Source organism: Rutidosis leptorrhynchoides, chromosome 1 (genome assembly GCF_046630445.1).
Source record: "Rutidosis leptorrhynchoides isolate AG116_Rl617_1_P2 chromosome 1, CSIRO_AGI_Rlap_v1, whole genome shotgun sequence".
NCBI classification, from domain to species: Eukaryota; Viridiplantae; Streptophyta; class Magnoliopsida; order Asterales; family Asteraceae; genus Rutidosis; species Rutidosis leptorrhynchoides.
Window position 1 is genome coordinate 563,140,749 of NC_092333.1, and position 25,552 is coordinate 563,166,300.

Genomic DNA, 25,552 nt, shown 5'->3' on the forward strand with positions numbered 1-25,552 from the left:
AAGGAAAAATAAAAACAAAAATGAGCTGGGCATATGCGCGGCGCGCAATGGGTTGCGCGGCGCGCACCCAAGTGTAAATCCTGGTCAGAACTTAACCACGAAGGCAAACATCTGGGATTTCTAATTCTGCGCGGCGCGCGGGTATATGCGCGGCGCGCAATACCTGGGAAACATGCAGTTTGCAGAAAAATGGTCCAAGTCACGAACCAAAACTCAAATTAACATATTTTATGAACCGAAAACATCCAAAATGCATACTATATATCGTTGGAAAGGTAATTTGACAAGGAAAACAACTAAACACATATCATCAATCAAACTTGCACTTAAAACAACCAAAAAACCTCAATTAATGTTCCATAATCAATGCATACAAGTCAAAATTGCAATTTAATGATTTGGCAACCAAATTACATGAACGATATGCCGTTTCGAAGGTAATTAAGCATACAACACAACCTAACACTTACAAGTAACATTAACAAGCATTTAATGCATCAAAAATTCAATTTACTTCTATCAAACCCTAACCCAAATTCACAAAATCACTAATCATGTTCTTGGAGTTTCCTTAATCAACCTATACATCAAAACGAAGCTAATGATACTAGTAACACTTTTAAAACATGCACTTTAACAATCTAACAACATTTGATCATTCAAAATCAAAGATTTAGCAAGCAAATTTTCATAATGAACTAGTTACACCAAAAACAACGAATCGAGCATACAAATTACATACACGACATCACGATGAGCCATAGACACTAATTAACAACTTTATAAGTCAAGAACACGAATTTAAAGAAATCTAGAGTTTTAGAAATGTTACCCAAACTTGATGATATTGGTATCAAAATGTAGAGGATGAAGAGAGGATCACAAATATGTAGTTTATTTTGTTGTAAGCCTCCTAGATCGAATTTAAATGATGATTGAATGAATTTGGAAATTGGGTGTGTTCTTGCTAGAGAGAAAGAGAGAGAGAGAGAGATGGTTGAATGGTGGTGATTGGGGTAGACTAGGTGACCTAGTCAACTAGTTTGCCCCGTGTCAATTTTAGTCCCTCGAGTTTGTAGTCGGGTGCGGAAAATAACCAAACGAATATTTTAAAACGCTCGAGTAAACGGGTGACGTTATAATTAAATAACGAGGATATTATGAACGTTAGTTAACGAAAGATACCAAATTAAATGACGAAAGATATTATTAAAAAAAAAAAAAAAGACGGTGTTAAAATAAATTTAATGGAAAAATGCGGGATGTTACATTACTAGGTTGAGAACTCAGGTTGATTTGTTACAGAAGAAAGTTGGTGATCAATCATTGTTGTTAACTGCTGCAAAGAAAGAAGCTTCTGAAGCTAGAAAGGTGGCAGAGTCGGCTTTGGCTAGGATTACTGCTTGGGAAGAGAAGTTTGATCTGGTTGAATTGCCAGAAGGAGAAACTGATGTTCAAATGGTGGTGGCTCCTGGTACTTCAAAAGAAACAGCACTAGGAGGGGGAGATCCCTCACAACTTCACCAGAGCTGAGCTGGACGAGCTGGTGCGTCTAGAGCAAGAAGAAGCTAAAGCTGCTGACGCACAGTCCGATGATCCTCCATCAGAGGATGATTCTTTTGGCCCTGAGATTTCTAAGGATATCGATGATGGGGAAGTTGATGGTTTAATGGAAGATGTTACTTTTGAAGAATATCCTACGTATATGAATGATAGGAATGAAGATCTTCCTGGTTTTGAGGAGTTATTTAGAACAGATGACGAAGTTTTGAATCGAAGGTGTAAAGAGAAAGAGAGAACTGAGGTTTTGCCTGAAGGGTTCTTGCCAGTCAAGTATAATGATGAGGTTGCTGCGAAGTTAGAAACTGACTGGCGTGATATCTTGAGGATTCGAAAGTATTGTGAAAAACCGAAGCTTGAGCCAAAGTATTTGAAGATGATAAATTTGAGGAAAGGTGCGAAAGGAAGGATCTTGGCCTGGGCATACATTGAAGAATTCAACATGTTTGCAATTAAACGAGAGTTTGGAGTTGACTACATCAAACATGGTCATGAGTTCAAGTCACTGCCGTATTTTGAGCTTATGCAGATTGCCAGGTTAAAGATGTTGTATTGTGGAATGAACGATCGCTCATCATTGTTGGTTAAGAAAATTCGAATCGCGTACAATTCGAATAACTGGAAGGATTTTAGACCACAGTATCCGAGGATTAAGTACAGGGTTGATCCTGTTAGTGGAGTATCTCGACAAATTTTGAAGTATTAGCCGGCAAAGACTATGAAGAAGGTTCCGTTAAGAAAATTGCCGCAGAATTGGAGTCAGAGATTTCGTTGGTGGTTTTATGATGATCGTTCTGAGGAAGCTGTGATTGTTTTAGATAAGCTGAAGGAAGATGATATCGATTGTATTCGTGTGTTGGATCCGATCTGGTTAAGGAACTGTACCGAAGCTGATATTTTTACTTTGTACTATAACCGTATGCTTTATCGTCGTGAAAACAGGGTACAGGCTGAACAGTATGTTAAAGTGGCTAAGCTGTGCTACTTGAACAACATGGTGATCGATCCGTATGATGACTGAAGACTTATGGAATAGAACTAGGTCTTAGGGGGAGTTTGTTGGTGCATAAATCCCGAGTTCTATTACGTTTATTGTTCTATTTGTTATGTACTTGATATTTCAGTCATATATGTACGTGGACATTTATACTTTGTGTTTATGATGCTTAGTATAATGTCGTGAATAGGTCAAGCAGTCGGTTGGCTGCTCAAGACCATCGACCGATGGTAGGGACCATCGGTCGAGGGACTGTCACCATCGGCCGAAGGTCCCCGACCACCGGCCGATGGTCACTGTATTTAGTATAAATACGGGTTTCGTGGTTTTGTGTTAGGTTACACACCATAAACCCTTAGGCCGTCGAATTACTTGCTGCTAATCGTCCCAAAACCCTTACCAACCGAATACACAGTCTTAGGCATCGATTCTATCAATTATTCATTGGTTAATTCGATCCCGTTAGTCTAATACGTATTCGACTCATTCTAATTAGTGTTTCCGCCATTAATCTAGATACAACGTATGATCTAAGGTCTTAATTACATCTGCAAAAAGTATGATTGGTAAGTTTCAAGTGCCTTCAAAGCGAGTCCCCCCGACCCATCTTGTATTTTTACACAAGCATCATAATAATCCTTAAAAGCAGCAACATGATAAATGCCTGATTTATACAGACTTCTCACTCTTTTTTAACGTGACCATGGACCCAAACTTGACAAAGGGTTAGGCCATGTAAATCAATTAAGGGTGTTCAATATGGCCTCTTGAATTTCAACACCTGCACGTTTGATGGCGTCCTCAGACTTTATAAGTTATTTAGATGAATGTTAAACAGTCAAAATAACTTAAAACATTATTTGTTTAATTTACACTAATTTCATAAATAGTCATAGTTCCGTTTACAGAGAGAAAAAAACACTTAGATGGTAAAAACAACACCAGAATATCAAACAATAAAAATCAAGCCACGCAAACAACGAAGAACAAACAACAAAACAAGATAATACATGATGTCTACCCTTGATCATTCTTCATGACTTGTAAAATAAATTGTTCACCGCTGTTGAAAAATATAGTTGAAAATTACCCGCTGCTGCCCGCAACCTCCGCATTACGTTGTCTCATCTCGTCAATAATGGCGGCCATCCGTTGGCTATCAGCTTGTCGTGTCAGCTTTGTCAAACGTTCCCTCAAGTCCCTAAAAAAATTGTTATAATTAGATTAATATTAGTGATAATATTATTATTTTAATAAAAATAAAAATGATGACCACTAATAAATATCTGTAAACAATAATCTAAACACTTTCCTGCCCATTCAAACACTCAAAACAAGTTTCCTAAAGGGTGGTGATATATCTATCCACCATGTTTTTTGATACATCCATCTTATAGACTACGCATTAACATGTTGTATCAAAAAAAGATGGTGGATATATCAAAATACCCTTTGCTAAAAAAATCTCAATTCAAAGACTGCATTTATCATCATGGATGAAAGGAAACATGAAAAAGGGAAGAAAAAAAACCTGCAACAAGGGACATTGCATGGAGTATCTCTACAATATCGAGAATGGAGTTGCAGAAGATGCCATTTATACTTACAAAGAGGACAATCAACAAATGGATATACTTTGCAAAGCATTCCGTGTTGTAAAAGTTCCTTCACATTTCCACAACCTCGATAATGGCATTGCCCAGCTTGGCATTGACATGCATGACCCAGAAGATTAAGCAGTATTCGCACCTGCAAAAAAAATAAATTATTCATATTATCATATATCAAGATGAACAGATACTAATTGAGAAACTAAATCTATGTAAATATTAGACCGCAAATTCATATTATTTACCCTTCAACGGATCGATTTGGGTTAAAGTTAATCCTCTAAAGATATAAAACAAATATATTGCTCAACACAAAAATGGGTTAGATTTGTTGAAAGTTTTCTAGAGTATATTTTTTATGACTAAAACCAGAGATCATTTTACAAAAGCTATATCACCATTAAAATAATATTTGCAAAAAAAAAAAAAAAAAAAACAACATTTTCTTAATAAAGTGTTCCGGGTCAAATTCAACCCAAGTTGATCCCTTTTGAACCAAACAAAATATCAAGGTTGAAGTAAGACGCGAGACGGTCGGGACCTAAAAAGGTCGAGACGACTGGCGTTCTTTTAAATATATACACATATTTTAAAGCTAAAAAAAATTCCGTTGACCAGTTTGTACTTATAATCGCTATTACCGTTAATATAAATACAAGAAATTAACACTAAACTACGTCAATTTTGATCGATTTGACCAAATTTTCAAATTCTGATCGCGTTGACCCGACACTTCCCGCCTTTAACCCGACTTTTGACCGTTGACCGACTTATTAAACGCCTAGACGGGGTTTGGACGGGCTAGTCACCAAAACCAAAACGCAGCAACAGACGCCGTTTGCAACCATGCAAAATATTACCCATCTTTATTTGAACACGACATTTCAAATCCTTATTTTATTCTTTTTTAAGACAACGTTTTAAATTTTCAATCGTATCGGTCTATGATCAAAAACCAAAGAATCTATCTATCTAGTACAATTAAACCATCTACAAAAAATAAAATAAAAAAATAATAATAGATAAATTCTGGTATATACCTGTTGTCGCGCTTCTTTAGTTTGTGCATCGCGTTCATCAATCGAGGTATGTTTAATCAACTGATGAGGATGATCAACTTTTTGATAACACACATTGCACACATCATAATCATGACAGATGTCACAATGCCAGCCTTGACCCGTTTCGATATCGTCACGGCATACGATGCAAATACTGACAAATGCCATTATTGAAGAATGTTTAGAACGTCGTAAAGTATCGTATTGATAATGATTCCGTTGACAAAGACTGAGAAACGCTTGTCGAAAATCGAAGAATTCACATTCGATAATTTTGTCTTTATCTTTTGTATCGGTAGCCACGTCAACAATTTTGACCTGCACAATTCATTAAATTTCAACTTAATTATAATGAGAAAGGATCCAAGTTAAACATGTGATATAGATATGGCATAAAATTATATTTTCCTAGCTTATTCTTATAATGATACATGTAGATGTATAGATGGGAACACATGAAACTAAAATTTAACATAATTCAGTTGTACAAGTCTTAGGTAGAATATGAGTAATCTTATAATAATATAAATGTAGTTTTTGATAATCTTTAGACATGAATTCGGAATAAAATTAGATAATCTTATAATAATATAAATGTAGTTTTTCATCTAAATTTATACATCGATAAAGATTTATATTTGTAGTTTGGTAGTATAAAGTGAAAGTGATGTTATAGTGGTACGGTTATAGTTTTAGCTTTACATCTTTAAGTTGTTTACTAAACTCTCCAAAGTGTTTGATAACTTGATAAAACAAAAGATCAGTCATGAAATGGAAAATTAAAGCTATGTATAGAAAAATTAACATTACATACGTCAGGCATTTCGTATCCATATACGTTGTTGACTTGTTGTTTACGTTTATCTACTATTAAAGCTTCTTCCACACTACTATTCAAAGTTCAAACCCGACCCGACCAAATAGCCAGTTATACCCAACTGTGATTACCCCTGCTGCTTTTTGTGTTACTTATGTATATAATCATATAGTAAGCAGTTAACACAGATAAAAAGCACAGTATTTATTTTATTTTATTTTATTTTTTCTCGTAACCATTAACTGACTGAATTCCAAATCACCAAAAATAAGTAAAACTATAGTTTTTTGTTCACGGAGATTAAAAGAATGCACTCTGATGGTAAAAATAGTTTTTTTTTTTTTTTTAAGTATGGAACTAAAAAATGAAAAGGGTTTTATAACTCTTATTTTGACTGCACACACACACACACACAATCCAATCCTATCCAACATCTTTATATTTCCCACCACTATCCCTCTTGATTCAATGTAAAAAAGTAGGGATACGAATAAATCAACCGTCTAAATCAAATAACAAAACAGAGGAAACGAATAGATAAATTTGATCATAGATAACACATACCTTTATCGATCTCGGCAATTGATGATCCATCATGCAAACCTCTTTTTCTTTTTCATGTGTTTCAAATGCAATAAGAGTGTCAACATCTACAACCAGAAGGGACTGATCACTAAGTTGTGATCCAGAAGAAAGTTTAAAACTTGGCAAACAACTCTTTAGTTTTTTAAAGAGCGAGTCCAAGAAGACAGAAGGGTTGAAGCTGACGTCATATACTGAGAAGATGAACTCAAACACATAATCAAGATTTCCGGTGTAAATATTCTTCATGCATATGGCAAGACAGCAATAGCTATATTCAGATGCTGAGGTGGCAGGGAGCAATGCATGTAGCTCCCCTTTAATAATAATATTATTAATATTTCTGGACCAGTATGGTTGGTAAGTTTCAAGTGCCTTCACAGCGAGTCCCCCTGACCCGTCTTCTATATTGAAACAAGCACCATAGTAATCCTTAAAGGCATCAATATAATAACCACCGAGTTTGACAGCACATTCTTTTTTACCATAGCGGATAAACCAAACTTGACAAAAAGATAGCCAATTAGATTTATTAAGGTCTAATACTGCCTCGTCAACTTCAACTCTTGCGCGTTTGATGCCATCCAGAAACTCTCTCTGTTATTAACAAAACAAAACAAAAACAAAAAAAGATTTTCACACCCGACAAGCTGCATATATTTATATTTATCATTTTTCAAATGAAAAGTTAAGCTTTTTCTTCCTATTTCAAACAGGTCCTATTTTACCTTTATATATATATGTATATTAACAATTCACAATTGTCCAAGAACATAACAATTAGCAACAACCTGCATAAATTTATCAACTTTCAATTGAAAGTTTAGGTTTTTCTTTTTCCCCTATTTCACCCTCATCCACAACCTAACACTTTTTTTTTCCAGTCAATTTAGTATCTTGTCCCCATACATGATTACATATATTCAATCCTATCCATCCAATTTCCTTATATTCCCTAACACTTTGTAAAAAAATAAAACTTCATTCAATGTAACAGAACCTAATCAAAATCAATCTCTTAACAATAACCGTAACAATATAACATTAACATTTAACAATGACAATAATAATATAATATATATATATATATATATATATATATATATATATATATATATATATATATATATATATATATATATATATATATATATATATATATGAATTTTATTTCATGGATTTGACAGAAGAAAACGCATACCTTTTTTTCCAGCCATTGATGATCCATAATATCGTATCGTCAGAGAAAGAAGAAGAAAAAAAACCCTAACTTTCTTTTTTCTTTTCATTATTTGCCCTGTCTACTGTATTTATATATAGTATATAGTTACATATATAATAAAATAAAATACTAATAATAATATTACTCCGATTACAATTCCAGTCCAATAATCGGTTAAATAAAAATATGAAAAACCCTAGTTATTTTGATTGGGTTACTTGAAAGTTAATGTATCAGGCCCAATAGAGCCCAATAATTTAAAGTGTACCCATGATTATGGACTTGATTAATATTGTACATATTTGTTTCTATAGTATCTTTGTACGCAGGCCCGACCCAAAGGGTGTGCAAGTCGTGCAATTGCACTTGGCCCATTTTTATTGGGGGCCCAAAATCCGTAATACCGTCACAAGACACAATTCGTTATATACAACGGCAGAAATTACATAAAGGCCTAATAAGTTTTAGACTTTTTTCTCCGTTGGTCCTTCAATTATACACGAAATTGCAATTCGAGTCCCTCAAGTTTTTTTGGATTTTCGAGTCCTTAAAATTGCAAAATTTTGCAATCTGAGTCCCTCCGTCTAACTTCCGTCTAAATTGGCCGTTAACCTTTGACATGTGCCATGCATATGAGGGTAAAATCGTCTTTTTACTCTTTTCTTTGACTTTTTTTCTTCGTTGGTCCTTCGTTTATACACAAAATTGCAATCCGAGTCCCTCAACTTTTTAATTCGAATTTTTATCTATTTTTTTTATCTTTAATTCATACTTTTTATCTTTGATTCGACTTTTTATCATTAATTTGATGCTTAACACTTAATTTCTTACCTAGAACATAAGATGATGACGAACAACCACCTAGAAAAAAATTTTGCTTCCTGATTTCGAATCCGAACGAACTTCAGATCTGTCGATGATGATTTGACGATGATTTGACGATGATTCGATGAAGATGATGACGATGGTGAACAAACCAGATGACGAAGAACATGAACTAACAAGCGATTTAAATCGGACAAACCATACTCGTTCCTTGACGGCGATGCGAAGCGCCGGAGAAAGTTAGAAGATGATGATGATGACATTATCAACAGTAATAATTCCGACGAGTCTAATGACGAAGTTGCGGTTGAAAACGGAGTTGGTGTAGGAGACGGCGACGGAGAACGGAATACGGAAGAAGGAGATGAGAGATGATGATGACAAAAAGTCGAATCAAAGATAAAAAGTATGAATTAAAGACAAAAAAAAAAAAAGATAAAAATAGAATTAAAAAGTTGAGGGACTCGGATTGCAATTTTGTGTATAAACGAAGGACCAACGAAGCAAAAAAGTCAAAGAAAATAGTAAAAAGTCGATTTTACCCTCACATGCATGGCACATGTCAAAGGTTAACGGCCAATTTAGACGGAAGTTAGACGGAGGAACTCGGATTGCAAAATTTTGCAATTTTAAGGACTCGGAAATCCAAAAAAAAAAAAAACTTGAGGGACTCGGATTGCAATTTCGTGTATATTTGAAGGACCAACAGAGCAAAAAAGTCTAAGTTTTATGTAAAAACCCAACTTTATCAACTTGTAATAGAATTTAATGCCTTTGGTTTTATAGAGTGTTTTTGCTTACTAGCTTTCTGATGTGGGAAGAATATAGATTCCATTCAGCTACTACACAAACACTATTATTTTTAGTTTGAACAAAGCGGCACGTGAAGCTATAATTAGGTTGTGAACGCATATACAGTTTTTAAAGCTTTATATATTAGCAAGGTTCTTTATATGTTATTGATCATGTTTTAAAAACTTTAGAGGTCCATAATACATCTTCTATTTGGTGGTCAAATTGCCCTCTCTCTATTGGTTGAAAACTTACTATTTACGATTTTTGTCCCTCATATATTTTTTTTCTTTTGATTTATAATAGGTTTAATGTACTTTTTTTTATTATTTTCGCTTATTTGGGCTGGTTTTCAGCAGAAAACCCTTTAAAAGGGCTAAGGTGTTCAAATGGACTTACAGGAATACTGGTTTTGCTCAAAGGGCGACTCTCTAGTCCAGATACTCTTTTTTTACAAGTTTTTTTTCTTTTTTATTTTAATAAGGTACTGAGATGAGATGAGAGGAGTCATCCCATACCTTGGACACCTCCTCCTGCTTCGACCATACCTTCATCTTCAACCATGACCTTTTCTTCTAAACTTATCACTTCTCCAATTCACTTTTGGCAAACTCGTCCTGCTTCATCCGTTTTATCCGCTTCATCCTTCTTCATCTACTCGAAGGTAATTTAATGGTTTACGGTTTTTAGTTAAATCAAATATCATTCAAATAATACTAAGTAAATCTTCATCCTCCATTCACGCAGGTACCCGAGCCTTCACTACACACTATTAAACTCCATCTCTACCACTCTTTAAATTCATTTTTCTTCTTTTCAATTTAGAAGCATGTTTCGATTACTTTGAGGTTTGTGTTATAAGATTTGAGTTTCTAGAGCACGATTAGATAAATTTAGGGTTCTATTTCTGCTCGGTTATATATAAAAATTTGAGGTTTTTGTTGACATTTTTGGTTTTGATTTTAGATTCGAGTCAAAGTTTTCATTTTTCTTCTTTGAGATTTGGTTTTACATTAAAGGATGACGCTGCAATTGAGAAGTTAACCCTTATATTGCTGAAAAATCACACAAGATGATGATTTGGGGACAAGGTAATAGATGCTTGATATTTTATATGGTTTTGTGATTCTTTTTTATTTCAAGAAAATATATGATTTAGCTCAACTTAATAAGATAATTATAGTTCTCTTAACTGATTTTATCTTGCAGGTGATTGTTTTTGGGATGCTATTGTATTTTTCCTTCTTGCTGGTGTTATTGTATTTTTATTTGAATCCTGATATAAACAAAAAACTTTTACCTAGATCTTTTTTTTTTTTTTTCAGGCATTGGCCGTAAGATAGCTAGTCCTTCAGAGTTCAGAGTAACATGCTCAATATTAAAGTCGACTGTTAAAGTAAGCATATCAAGAAAACATATGATTTTGCTTAACTTAATAAGATAATTATTGTTCTCTTAACTGATTTTATCTTGCAGGTGATTGTTTTTGGCATGTTATTGTATTTTTCCATCTTGCTGGTGTTATTGTATTTTTATTTGAATCCTGATATAAAAAAAAAAATCTTTTACCTAGATCTTTTTTTTATTTTTTTCAGGCATAGGCCGTAAGATAGCTAGTCCTTCAGAGTTCAGAGTAACATGCTCAATATAAAATTCGACTGTTAAAGTAAGCATTTTGTAGTATTGAAATGCCTAATAATTGTTGAAAAATGATATTGCAGTACATCATTAGCTTCTATTTTAAATCTTTTACTGAAATGCTTCACACTAATTGGCTCAAAATAGCAGGTACATCATTATCTTTTATCTAATATGATTTTTGATATATGTGATCTTCTCTTCTCAAATACTATTTGGTTAACTTTGTATGTGAGTTAATCTTTTATATGTCAAAAGTCTCTCTTGCATTCTTTTATAAACACGGCCACAACGTTACACTAACACAAATATCTTTTTTTTCCATCTTTCTACTTCAAAGAGTTGCAGAACATGCATTGTTGATGCTTCTATTGTGGTATTCAAATTTCTTTTTAAGATGTTTGAATGTGCTACAAATACTTATTTTGAAACTCTATAGTTGTTAGTAAATAGATGTTAGTAACTGAGATGTATTAATTGAATGGAGATATGTTTTGTATTGTTTATACATCCTATCCAGTTGCATGTTCGCTAGGAATATAATGAAGTAATGTGTCTATTTAGCTTTGAATGGCAATTTGGACCTGTTTAGTGTAGTTTGAAGATTTTGTATATAGTTATGAATATAAAGTTTTGTTCTTAATATCATGTGTAGACCCATATATCAATTATACTGCTTAAAGTTTTAAATTTGTTGTTAATGCATATACTTCATGTTATAATGTATAATGTAGCAATTTGGACCCATATACTATGCTATACTTTCCTGAAAATTATATCCAGAATATTATACCCGGTATGCTTTCAACATGTATAAAAGAAGTAACGAGTTTTTTTTTTTTTTTTTTTTTTTTTTTTTTTTGTCCTTTGTTATAAAGTTTAGTGTTGAGATGAGAAGATACTTGCAGAAGGGTTTGCTAGCAAATGAGGAACATAAGTAACATAGTTGCATGATTTGGATCGGGTCAAATTAACGTTGAAGATGAATTTGCTTCTTTATGCTCCACCTTTGCTTCTTCTCATGCTTATGGTAAAATACATCATTTTAGATGAACTTATTGAAATTTGTTACTGAAACCTAGAAACATATGATCATTTACTGAATTGTTCATTCTATCTACTATTTGTGCAGTTCATAGTGCGTATATCTTACCAAATCAGCAAGCTAGCAGTGTGTCAAAATGAGTTTGTGTCCAAAAGGGTAATTTCAATGTGTCTCGATACGTGTTCGATTGACCCGTAACTCTATTCAACTTCATACTCCTTTTAATTTAAAATATATAATGTGTTAGACCATGAATACAGTACAAAAAATAATAAGTCACAATATTAATCTACTTTTTGTTAACATAAAATGATTCATAAGGTTGTTATTCTATTAAATTCACATTTCGACTCATTTGACCCGTTGTAAATAAGTAACCCATATGACCTACGACCTGCTATTACTGATTTTATTCAATTTACTTTTCAGGGAGGCGCAACAACTTTGCTTGCTGGGGTAAATACAAATAAAGTTAAGGTTGCTTACCTTGTATAATATGGAAATATTAACTTTGTTTGATTGAATGTTTTGGGATGTAAATTATGTTCGTAATTAATAGCCGACTTTCGGTAACTTTTACACCCTGCACTGCTTTGTCATGTAAATACGATGTGTGGTAAATAACTATCGTAATCACATAGAATTATCATTCCATGTGTAGTCAATAACCATTGTAATTGCATACAATTGTCAGCAGCGTAGCGCGCACCCCTAAATCTTGTTTATTTCATGGAGTACAACATTAGTCAGCATCTTTCTTTTTCACATTTTACAGTATTGAAGTACTTTTAAGATTCCTACAATCTAAGAATCACGGTGTGTTGTCATAAACTCATGTGAGCCAATTGACAATTTTTTTTAATCAAAAAAACATAAATATAGAACTGAATTTTCTTCTCCATTTTTGCGGTTATGAAAAATGAATTATCAGTGTCATAACCCGACCTTAACCATAAGGACGAATACAATAACATATGAATTCACCGCGAGGTATTGACCTCTATATGCGACATTTTTCAAAAACTGCATTCGTTTTTACAATACAAACCATAGCTTTTATTATAAATACAAGGTTTAAACAACTTAATAATAATTATCGTTTAGCGATAATCTTAGACTTACAAACTTTACATGTGATAATAACAATACGACTTCCAACATATTTTACATTACAAATCCTCCGATATGCAGTTTTATTTTTGACACAAATATGCATACTCAAGATCTTGCTTAAATTCAACATGTTGCAGCGGAAACTTTTAGTTATCACCTGAGAATAAACATGCTTAAAACGTCAACATAAAGTTGGTGAGATATAGGTTTAATGCCGGCAGCGTTATAAATATAGACCACAAGATTTCATATATAAACGTTTTAATAAAAATATTCTAAGTTGTTGAGCACTTGATAACCATACTTAACATTTAATCAACGTCGCATATTCCATTTATTATGAAATCTTACTACACCGTACCAAGTGTAGTCACCGAAACGAAGTACTGTGCAACCGTTGAATACTGGTCGTCCAGTCCGGTTGGGGTTGTCAGGCCCGATAGATCTATCAACAGGATTCGCGTTTACAATACCTCATGTAAATAATAGTTACCAAGTTACAGGGAAGTATGCCAGTGGTACAACTCAACGTAGAATATATATTTTTAATCACTTGTGTCCATAACGTAAATCATAAAATGCATGTATTCTCATCCCGAAATATTTAGAGTTTAAAAGTGGGACTATATACTCACGTTTTGCCTTGAAGGTAATAAACACGACTTGGTCTCCGATTGATATCACAAACCTAACCATATATATAATATATCAACATATTTTCTTTTCAAGTAATCGTTATATATATATATATATATATATATATATATATATATATATATATATATATATATATATATATATATACACTTTTAATACTTTTAATATTTTCTTAGTCCGTAGTTAGCAGTCCGATGTTAGTGGTCCACAATTAGTTGCTTAAATAAAATAAATAAAGACCCCATCGTATTCGTATTGATCAGAATTAATCTCGACCCATGGTACCATGTTGTCAAGTGACGTGTTGCGTACATAAAGTACCGTGTTGTCAAATGACGTGTTGCGTACAATCATGAGGTCTTATGATTAATCTTCTCGTGTTGTTTACGGGTGGTCCTGAAATATATAAAATCAAATCATAAGTAAATATATATGAAATATCATATTAATTAGAAAATATATGATTAATTTAATTTTTCTCCAAATATTTTCGTAGCTAAACTAGCTTCGGATACCCGATCTTGTTTTAGTCGTAGTTTCTTCATTACAACTCCGTTTTTGTTGGTTCAACTTGCCACTTCCTTGGATCGAGTCAAATTTTAAGAATATGAACTGATAATACCTTAGTTTGTATTCAAAATCACAGGTTATAGGTCAAACTTTGGTGAAACTTATGAAAGTGATCATTTTCCATCATAAAAACAACATTTAATGATCATTTTTCTAAAAATACTTACACTTTGAGTTAAACCATGAAATTTTTATGTGTTAACATATTCATAAGAAATATCATTTTTCCAGAACATGAACTTCCAATTCAAAGCTTAAGATGGTTTTTAATTATCCAACCCAAAACAGCCCCCGGTTGCACTCCGACGACGTAGATTCAGTTTTTAAGATGTTCTTTGTAAAACCAAGTTATATCTTGTTAAGTTAGCATATCATTATGATATATTACAGGTCTTGAAGTATTTTAAAAGTTAAGTTAGAAGGATCTATTTAGTTTGCAAACAAGTTTGAAATCATTCAAACTATGTTCTTGTTGTTAAAATTTTACAACACAAAATAAGATAGCTATATGAATATGAATTGACTAAGATTATGAATAAGGTTACTACCTCAAGTTACTTGGACAAAGTTACTGTAAGAGATGAGAAAAATCCTAGAATCAAAAGAGTGGTGGAGTTGGATTGAAAGGTTGGAAGTAAACTTGTATTTTTGGAAGGATTATTGAAGTTTTCTTGTAAGGAATTTATTATGATGATTAAGGCTTGTTTTTGAAGCTAGATCTTCATGGTTATTTGCTGAGATTGTGAAGAACACTTAAGGTTCCTAAGAGTGTGTTTTTGGTTAGAGAAAATGTGTAGTAAAAATGAAAATGGAATGGAGTATAAATGGTGGTGAAAAGATGTATAAATTTGTAATATTGTGCAAAAGTCTTGTAATATGCCAAATTGATTAATCATGCATGCTAAGATCCAAAATTGGCTGACTCATGGCTACTAATAAAGTGATTGTGATGTGTATATACCAATAGTAAATACGTATAGAAGCTGGGTATGATACGGGTACATATACCCTAGATATACGTATAAAAATCTTGAGAAAACGGAACGAGGATTCAAATATAGCTATCTTTTGTAAATATACTTATATTGTTTTATGTATATAAATCCTTTAAAAGTGATAAAATACATATCTATACTATACATGTATAAGCATTATAAGTTTTAAGTATTTAAGTCGAAGAACGTCACATATAGTTATCGTTTTGAAAACTTAAGTTAGTAGTCTCAAAATATACTTATAACTCATTATTATTAGTACACAATGAGATGTTAAAACATTCTTAGATCATGTTAAATATATAAAAATACATATATATACACAAACGTATAATTATCGTATGTTATATAGTTCGTGATATCATCGGTCAAATTGGACGGTCAAACGTTGTGTAAAACTCTTTTCAAAAACATAAGTCTCAATAATTTAGATTGCTTATCATGTTGGTAAGGTTTAATTTATGTAAATATTAATCTTATAAGTGTAAAACGATCGGAAAAATCCGGGTCGTTACAGTACCTACCCGTTAAATAAATTTCGTCCCGAAATTTTAAAATTGTACCTATTTTGCGTTCTCGGGAAACAAATGTGGGTACTTTCGTTTCATCTGATCCTCTCGTTCCCAAGTAAACTCGGGACCCCTTCGAGCATTCCAACGAACCTTAACGATCGGTATGTTGCTCTGCTTGAGTTGTTTAACTTCACTGTCCATGATTTCGACTGGTTCTTCTATGAATTGTAGTTTCTCGTCGACTTGGATTTCTTCAAGAGGAATGGTGAGATCTTCCTTTGCAAGACATTTCTTAAGGTTTGATACGTGAAATGTATTATGTACTCCGGCGAGCTGTTGCGGTAACTCGAGTCGATAAGCTACCGGTCCAATGCGTTCGATGATCTTGAACGGGCCTACATACCTTGGGTTCAGTTTACCCCTTTTACCGAAACGTATTACACCTTTCCAAGGTGACACCTTTAACATAACCATGTCACCGATCTGAAACTCTAATGGTTTCCTTCGGACATCGGCGTAGCTCTTTTGGCGACTACGGGCTGTTTTCAATCTCTCCTTTATTTGTACTATCTTCTCAGTCGTTTCGTGTATGATCTCGGGACCAGTTAATTGTCGATCTCCAACTTCATTCCAACAGATAGGGGATCTACACTTCCTTCCATACAATGCTTCGAATGGTGCAGCTTTAATGCTCGCATGATAACTGTTATTATACGAGAATTCTGCTAATGGTAGATATTTATCCCATCCGTTTCCAAAATCGATCACACATGCCCTGAGCATGTCTTCAAGAGTCTGAATTGTTCTTTCACTCTACCCGTCAGTTTTTGGATGATATGCAGTGCTCATATCCAAACGAGTTCCCAGGGCCTCCTGTAGTGATTGCCAAAACTTTGATGTAAATCTACTATCACGATCGGATATAATGGAAATAGGTATTCCATGCCTTGAAACAATTTCCTTTATGTATAATCGTAATAGTTTCTCCATTCTATCCGTTTCCTTTATAGGCAAGAAATGTGCAGATTTGGTGAGATGATCAACTATTACCCAAATAGTGTCATAACCCCAGGCAGTCTTAGGTAACTTTGTGATGAAATCCATGGTAATACCGTCCCATTTCCATTCTGGGATTTCTGGTTGTTGAAGTAACCCTGACGGCTTCTGGTGTTCTGCTTTGACTTTGGAACAAGTTAAACATTCCCCAACATATGTTGCAACATCTGTCTTTAAATTAGGCCACCAATAATGCGTCTTAAGATCTTGATACATCTTTCCAACTCCAGGATGTATCGAGTATCTTGTCTTATGTGCCTCATTCAATATCAACTTCCTTAATCCACCCAACTTCGGTACCCAAATACGGTTTGCAAAATATCGAATTCCGTCTTCCCGTATAACGAGTTGCTTCTCATACTTCTTCATTATTTCATTTTCTATGTTTTCTTTAGTAAGAGCTTCTCGTTGAGCCTCTTTGATTTGTGATTTGAGATTCATGCGAATTTTTATGTTCATCGCTCGTACTCGAATTGGTTCCCGTTCCTTTCTGCTTAGAGCGTCGGCCACTACATTCGCTTTCCCAGGATGATAGCAAATCTCACAATCATAGTCGTTTATCAGCTCGACCCACCTACGTTGCCTCATGTTCAGCTGTTTCTGATCGAAGATATGTTGAAGGCTTTTATGATCGGTAAACACAGTGCATTTAACCCCATATAAGTAGTGTCTCCATATCTTCAATGCAAACACTACTGCTCCCAGTTCTAGATCATGCGTCGTGTAATTCCGCTCGTGAATCTTCAATTGACGAGATGCGTATGCAATAACTTTCTTTCGTTGCATAAGGACGCAACCAAACCCTTGTCGCGAAGCGTCACAATATATCTCAAAATCATCGTTCCCTTCAGGTAACGATAAAATAGGTGCCGTAGTCAACTTCTTCTTCAGTAATTGAAATGCACTCTCCTGCTCAGAGGTCCATTCGTACTTCTTCCCTTTTTGCGTTAACGCTGTTAATGGTTTAGCTATTCGGGAAAAATCTTGAATAAACCTTCTATAATAACCAGCTAAACCCAAAAATTGGCGTATCTGCGTTGGTGTCTTAGGAGTCTCCCATTTTTCAATGGCCTCAATTTTAGCTGGATCAACCTGAATTCCTTTGCTACTAACAACGTGGCCAAGAAATTGCACTTCTTTCAACCAAAATGCACACTTAGAAAATTTGGCGTATAACTGTTCTTTTCTTAACAATTCTAATACCATCCTTAAATGCTGCTCATGCTCTTGCTCACTCTTGGAATAGATAAGAATATCGTCAATGAAAACGATAACAAACTTATCTAAATACGGACTACAAACTCGATTCATGAGGTCCATGAATACAGCTGGCGCATTCGTTAATCCAAACGGCATGACCAAAAATTCATAATGACCGTAGCGTGTCCAAAAAGCAGTTTTTGGAATATCTTCTTCTTTGACGCGTAGTTGATGATAGCCCGACCTTAGGTCGATTTTCGAGTAAACACATGATCCTTGCAATTGATCAAATAAGTCATAAATTCTCGGTAGTGGATACCGATTCTTGATAGTTAACTTATTTAATTCACGATAATCTATACACATTCGGAAAGATCCGTCTTTCTTCTTGACGAATAAAATCGGAGCTCCCCACGGTGAAGTACTTGGTCGTATGTGTAGTGACCCGAACTTTTCCATGTTTATATATATTAATTGAGATTGACATTTACATGATTAAATGTTTCCAACATGTTAAGCAATCAAACTTGTTAAGACTTGATTAATTGAAATATGTTTCATATAGACAATTGACCACCCAAGTTGACCGGCGATTCACGAACGTTAAAACTTGTAAAAACTACATGACGATATATATATGGATATACATATGGTTAACATGAGATTATGATAAGTAAGTATCTCCATAATTATATTAACAATGAGTTATATACATATAAACAAGACTACTAACTTAAGGATTTCGAAACGAGACATATATGTAACGATTATCGTTGTAACGACATTTAAATGTATATATATCATATTAAGATATATTAATATATCATAATATCATGATAATATAATAATTTAACATCTCATTAGATATAATAAACAATGGGTTAACAACATTAATTGAGATCGTTAACTTAAAGGTTTCAAAACAACACTTACATGTAACGACTAACGATGACTTAACGACTCAGTTAAAATGTATATACATGTAGTGTATTTAGATGTATTAAAATACTTTTGGAAGACTTCAAGACATATATCAAAACACTCATACTTAACGAAAATGGTTACAGTTACTTTCCCATTCTTTTCTTTCATCAAGAATTCTAGTCGTATTCTTACCCGTATTATACACAGCTTCAAAACGTACTTACTATGGGTATATAACAATAGGAACTAGCATGGGATTCCACTCTTGATTATGTCATGTATGACTAATCAATTTTAACTTCTACCATGAGCTAGTCAACTAACTAGAACTCCTTTTAACCCCACTCACCACTCACCAATTACCACTCATCATTCACTCCATTTCACTTCCAATTCTCTTTCTAATTCTCTCTCAACACACACACACTATTATGAACGTATTTTTCCAGTAGTTAATCATCATCTTCATCAAAAATCACTTCAAGAATCAAGCTATAATCATCATAGGAAGAACACTTCAAGAACACTTCAAAAATCCCTTCAAGTTTACTAATTTACTTTCAAGCTTTCTAATCCATTCCAAGTAATCATCTAAGAACAAGAAACCTTTGTTATATACAGTAGGTTATCTTTCTTATTCAAGGTAATATTCATATTCAAACTTTGATTCAATTTCTATAATTATAAACTATCTTAATTCGAGTAAAAATCTTACTTGAACTTGTTTTTGTGTCATGATCCTACTTCAAGAACTTTCAAGCCATCCAAGATCCTTTGAAGCTAGATCATTTCTTGTCACTTCCAGTAGGTTTACCTACTAAACTTGAGGTAGTAATGATATTCATAACATCATTCGATTCATATATATATAACTATCTTATTCGAAAGTTTAAACTCGTAATCACTAGAACATAGTTTAGTTAATTCTAAACTTGTTCGCAAACAAAAGTTAATCCTTCTAACTTGACTTTTAAAATTAACTAAACACATGTTCTATATCTATATGATATGCTAACTTAATGATTTAAAACCTGGAAACACGAAAAACACCGTAAAACCGGATTTACGCTAACACCGCGGGCTGTTTTGGGTTAGTTAATTAAAAACTATGATAAACTTTGATTTAAAAGTAGTTATTCTGAGAAAATGATTTTTATTATGAACATGAAACTATATTCAAAAATTATGGTTAAACTCAAAGTGGAAGTATGTTTTCTAAAATGGTCATCTAGACGTCGTTCTTTCGACTGAAATGACTACCTTTACAAAAACGACTTGTAACTTATTTTTCCGACTATAAACCTATACTTTTTCTATTTAGATTCATAAAATAGAGTTCAATATGAAACCATAGCAATTTGATTCACTCAAAACGGATTTAAAATGAAGAAGTTATGGGTAAAACAAGATTGGATAATTTTTCTCATTTTAGCTACGTGAAAATTGGTAACAAATCTATTCCAACCATAACTTAATCAACTTGTATTGTATATTATGTAATCTTGAGATACCATAGACACGTATACAATATTTCGACCTATCATGTCGACACATCTATATATATTTCTGAACAACCATAGACAATCTATATGTGAATGTTGGAGTTAGCTATACAGGGTTGAGGTTGATTCCAAAATATATATAGTTTGAGTTGTGATCAATATTGAGATACGTATACACTGGGTCGTGGATTGATTCAAGATAATATTTATCGATTTATTTCTGTACATCTAACTGCGGACAACTAGTTGTAGGTTACTGACGAGGACAGCTGACTTAATAAACTTAAAACATCAAAATATATTAAAAGTGTTGTAAATATATTTTGAACATACTTTAATATATATGTATATATTGTTATAGGTTCGTGAATCAACAGTGGCCAAGTCTTACTTCTCGACGAAGTAAAAAATCTGTGAAAGTGAGTTATAGTCTCACTTTTAAAATCTAATATTTTTGGGATGAGAATACATGCAGGTTTTATAAATGATTTACAAAATAGACACAAGTACGTGAAACTACATTCTATGGTTGAATTATCGAAATCGAATATGCCCCTTTTTATTAAGTCTGGTAATCTAAGAATTAGGGAACAGACACCCTAATTGACGCGAATCCTAAAGATAGATCTATTGGGCCTAACAAACCCCATCCAAAGTACCGGATGCTTTAGTACTTCGAAATTTATATCATATCCGAAGGGTGTCCCGGAATGATGGGGATATTCTTATATATGCATCTTGTTAATGTCGGTTACCAGGTGTTCACCATATGAATGATTTTTATCTCTATGTATGGGATGTGTATTGGAATATGAAATCTTGTGGTCTATTGTTACGATTTGATATATATAGGTTAAACCTATAACTCACCAACATTTTTGTTGACGTTTAAAGCATGTTTATTCTCAGGTGAATATTAAGAGCTTCCGCTGTTGCATACTAAAATAAGGACAAGATTTGGAGTCCATGTTTGTATGATATTGTGTAAAAACTGCATTCAAGAAACTGATTTCGATGTAACATATTTGTATTGTAAACCATTATGTAATGGTCGTGTGTAAACAGGATATTTTAGATTATCATTATTTGATAATCTACGTAAAGCTTTTTAAACCTTTATTTATGAAATAAAGGTTATGGTTTGTTTTAAAAATGAATGCAGTCTTTGAAAAACGTCTCATATAGAGGTCAAAACCTCGCAACGAAATCAATTAATATGAAACGTTTTTAATCAATAAGAACGGGACATTTCAGTTGGTATCCGAGCGTTGGTCTTAGAGAACCAGAATTTTGCATTAGTGTGTCTTATCGAGTTTGTTAGGATGCATTAGTGAGTCTGGACTTCGACCGTGTTTACTTGAAAAATGATTGCTTAACAAATTTTGTTGGAAACTATATATTTTTAACATGTGAATATTATGTAATATATTAATCTCTTAACGCGTTTGATATTATGTGATAGATGTCTACCTCTAGAACAAGTCCCATTGACTCACCTAATAATAATGAAGAGTCAAATGTAAATTGGAATGATTCGTGGACTAATTCACAAGTTCCCGAAGAGGAACCGGAAGAAGAGTCGGAACCAGAAGAAGAATCGGAACCGGAAGAAGAATCGGAACCGGATGAAGAAATAGAACCGGTGGGGGAAATAATAAAACGGTTAAGTAAAAGAAAATCCTCAACCAACCGACCAAGGTTAATTATGGTCAATGGTGTTTCCGCTAAGGAAGCAAAATATTGGGAGGATTACCAATTCTCCGATGAATCGGATTCTGACGAGAATTCCGATGATGTTATAGAAATTACCCCAACTGAATTTAAAAAGGCAAAAGAAAATAATAAGGGAAAGGGCATAAAAATAGAGAAATCTAATTCCAACCCCTATGAACTTTATATGTATCGTCAACCCCCGAAGTCCTTAAGTTGTAACAATGACCCGGGAACCTCTAAACCACCAGGTTTTTCTAAACCAATGTGGAAAACGACGGCTCGTATTAGGGGAACATCATATATCCCTAGAAACTTGGCAAAACGAACCAAAACCGAAGAAGAAGAAACAAGCGAGTCGGAATAAGATAGTTGTATTCGTGTGGTGTAATATATGTAATATAGTGTGCTTATGCTTTATGATATATGTAAAAATTGCTTGTATTAATAAGTATTTTTTTTTATGAATCTAACTCTTGTCTATTTTACAGTATAAAAACACAAAATGGATAGACAACCCAATATTTTAAGAGACCTACCCGGAGACATGATTGATGAAATCTTGTCTAGAGTCGGTCAGAATTCTTCGGCACAACTATTTAAGGCGAGATCAGTTTGTAAGACATTCGAAGAACGTTCCAAGAATGCCTTGGTTTATAAAAGGCTTTCGTTCGAAAGATGGGGGATATCACATTGGGAAATCCATAAGTTACGATGTGTTTACTTTGACGCATATATTGCGGGGAACCCAAATGCTATTTTACGCAATGGGTTAAGAAATTATTTTGACTCAATATATCCGAATATTGGACTTCGTGATTTAGAAAAAGCGGCTAACATGCAACATAAAGAAGCATGTTATGCTTACGGATTAGTAATGTTCGCTTCTCACCAAAGTGAGAACAAGAACATCGGCCTACAACTATTAAACAAAACGTTCCCACAAGTGACGGAGTCGGTAATTGGGGTAAGAAATGAGGTTTTTAGATTGTTACGGGACTGTTGGACATTACGTAACCCTCGTCCCTTTGACGACGTTACAACACGCTGTCTTATCAACGGCCATAACGGTTATGTTCCACAAGACCAAGGATGGGAAGTAGTCCTAGTAAAACCAGAATGCATGACTTGTTTCTGGACGTATGAATTACGTGTCTTTATTGCCTTTGCTGAACGACTTGTGTACTAGCTAGAATTATCTTCACAACTATCTTGTATCAAAGTTATTGTGTGCTATATTTCATGCTTTATGTAAAATAAGCGGTATTGTAAGTTTGTAAAATATTGTATAAAAGTTTGAACGCGAAATATTATTATAATCAGTTTTTCATATAGAATTGTAGTAGTTGAATTGTATATTAGCTACTAAGTATGAACTTAACGGGTAGGTACTACCCGAATTTAAACTTATAAAATGCTAATATGAAGAAAAAGCTTTTATAAATAAGTTCATATTATGCTACGAAATACTATTAACTACTCTTAATATTCTGTATGATTAACTTGTTCCATTTGACTATTTTGAAGGAAATGGCACCGACTACTCGACACACCGTGAATATGAATGAAGAGGAATTCCGTACTTTTCTAGCTTCAAACATAGCCGCAGTACAGGCTGCGCTACATACCAACAATAACCTTGGATCTAGCAGTACAAGAAATCGTGTAGGATGCACCTACAAAGAATTCACTGCCTGCAAACCTTTGGAATTTGATGGAACCGAAGGACCGATCGGATTGAAACGGTGGACCGAGAAGGTCGAATCGGTGTTTGCCATAAGTAAGTGTACTGAAGAGGACAAAGTAAAGTACGCTACGCATACCTTCACAGGTTCTGCGTTAACATGGTGGAATACCTATCTAGAGCAAGTGGGACAAGACGATGCGTACGCACTACCGTGGTCAGCATTCAAGCACTTGATGAACGAGAAGTACCGTCCCAGAACCGAGGTCAATAAGCTCAAGACAGAACTTAGGGGGTTACGAACCCAAGGATTTGATATTACCACGTACGAAAGACGATTCACAGAATTGTGCCTATTGTGTCCGGGAGCATTCGAAGATGAGGAAGAGAAGATCGACGCATTTGTGAAAGGATTACCGGAAATAATCCAAGAAGATATAAGTTCACACGAGCCCGCCTCCATACAACAGGCATGTAGAATGGCTCACAAACTAGTGAACCAGATTGAAGAAAGAATTAAAGAACAGACTGCTGAAGAGGCCAATGTGAAGCAAGTCAAAAGAAAGTGGGAGGAAAACGGTGATAAGAATCACCAATACAACAACAGCAATTACAACAATAATCGCAACAATTATCCCAACAATCGCAACATCAATCGCAACTACAACAAACGGCCCAACAACAACAACAACAACAACAACAACAACAACAACAACAACAACAACAACAACAACAACAACAACAACAACAACAGCAACTACAACAATCATCCCAACAACAATAATAACCGCAACAACAACAACAATCAAAAGCAGCTATGCCAAAGGTGTGAAAAGTATCACTCGGGGTTCTGCACCAAATTTTGCAACAAGTGTAAAAGAAATGGTCATAGCGCGGCGAAGTGTGAGGTCTACGGACCAGGAGTTAATAGAACGAAAGGAACAAATGGTGTCGGAACGAGTAATAGCGGAGCAAGTAGTGTCGGAGCAAGTTATGCCAATGCAGTTTGTTATAAATGTGGAAAACCGGGCCACATTATTAGAAATTGCCCGAACCAGGAGAACACGAATGGACAAGGCCGCGGAAGAGTTTTCAATATTAATGCGGCAGAGGTACAGGAAGACCCGGAGCTTGTTACGGGTACGTTTCTTATTGACAATAAATCTGCTTACGTTTTATTTGATTCGGGTGCGAATAGAAGCTATATGAGTAGAGATTTTTGTGCTAAATTAAGTTGTCCATTGACGCCTTTGGATAGTAAATTTTTACTCGAATTAGCAAATGGTAAATTAATTTCAGCAGATAATATATGTCGGAATCGAGAAATTAAACTGGTTAGCGAAACATTTAAGATTGACTGGATACCAGTAGAGTTAGGGAGTTTTGATGTGATAATCGGTATGGACTGGTTGAAAGAAGTGAAAGCAGAGATCGTTTGTTACAAAAATGCAATTCGCATTATACGAGAAAAAGGAAAACC

General features: G+C 34.1%; 1 protein-coding gene and 1 long non-coding RNA gene across 6 annotated transcripts; one reads left to right on the forward strand and one right to left on the reverse strand.

Annotated features, from left to right (window-relative positions):
- Positions 1 to 3,421: 3,421 nt before the first annotated feature.
- On the reverse strand, positions 3,422 to 7,927 carry LOC139881306 (histone acetyltransferase HAC1-like). Its single transcript, XM_071865809.1, has 5 exons — positions 7,829 to 7,927; positions 6,610 to 7,224; positions 5,208 to 5,546; positions 4,089 to 4,306; positions 3,422 to 3,758 (listed from the first exon to the last, which is right to left on the reverse strand). The coding sequence occupies exons 1-5, from the start codon at positions 7,853 to 7,855 to the stop codon at positions 3,644 to 3,646; spliced, it is 1,314 nt and encodes a 437-aa protein (XP_071721910.1). The 5' UTR covers positions 7,856 to 7,927; the 3' UTR covers positions 3,422 to 3,643.
- Positions 7,928 to 10,002: 2,075 nt separating this feature from the next.
- Positions 10,003 to 12,894, forward strand: LOC139881317 (uncharacterized). 5 transcript variants are annotated; one of them, XR_011771713.1, is made up of 8 exons: positions 10,003 to 10,130; positions 10,214 to 10,314; positions 10,433 to 10,557; positions 10,792 to 10,862; positions 11,062 to 11,254; positions 11,983 to 12,134; positions 12,237 to 12,305; positions 12,579 to 12,894. It is a non-coding gene; the product is annotated as an uncharacterized lncRNA (long non-coding RNA). The 5 variants fall into 5 exon arrangements; XR_011771715.1 differs by having other exon boundaries at positions 11,988 to 12,134; XR_011771712.1 differs by having other exon boundaries at positions 11,062 to 11,132.
- Positions 12,895 to 25,552: the final 12,658 nt, after the last annotated feature.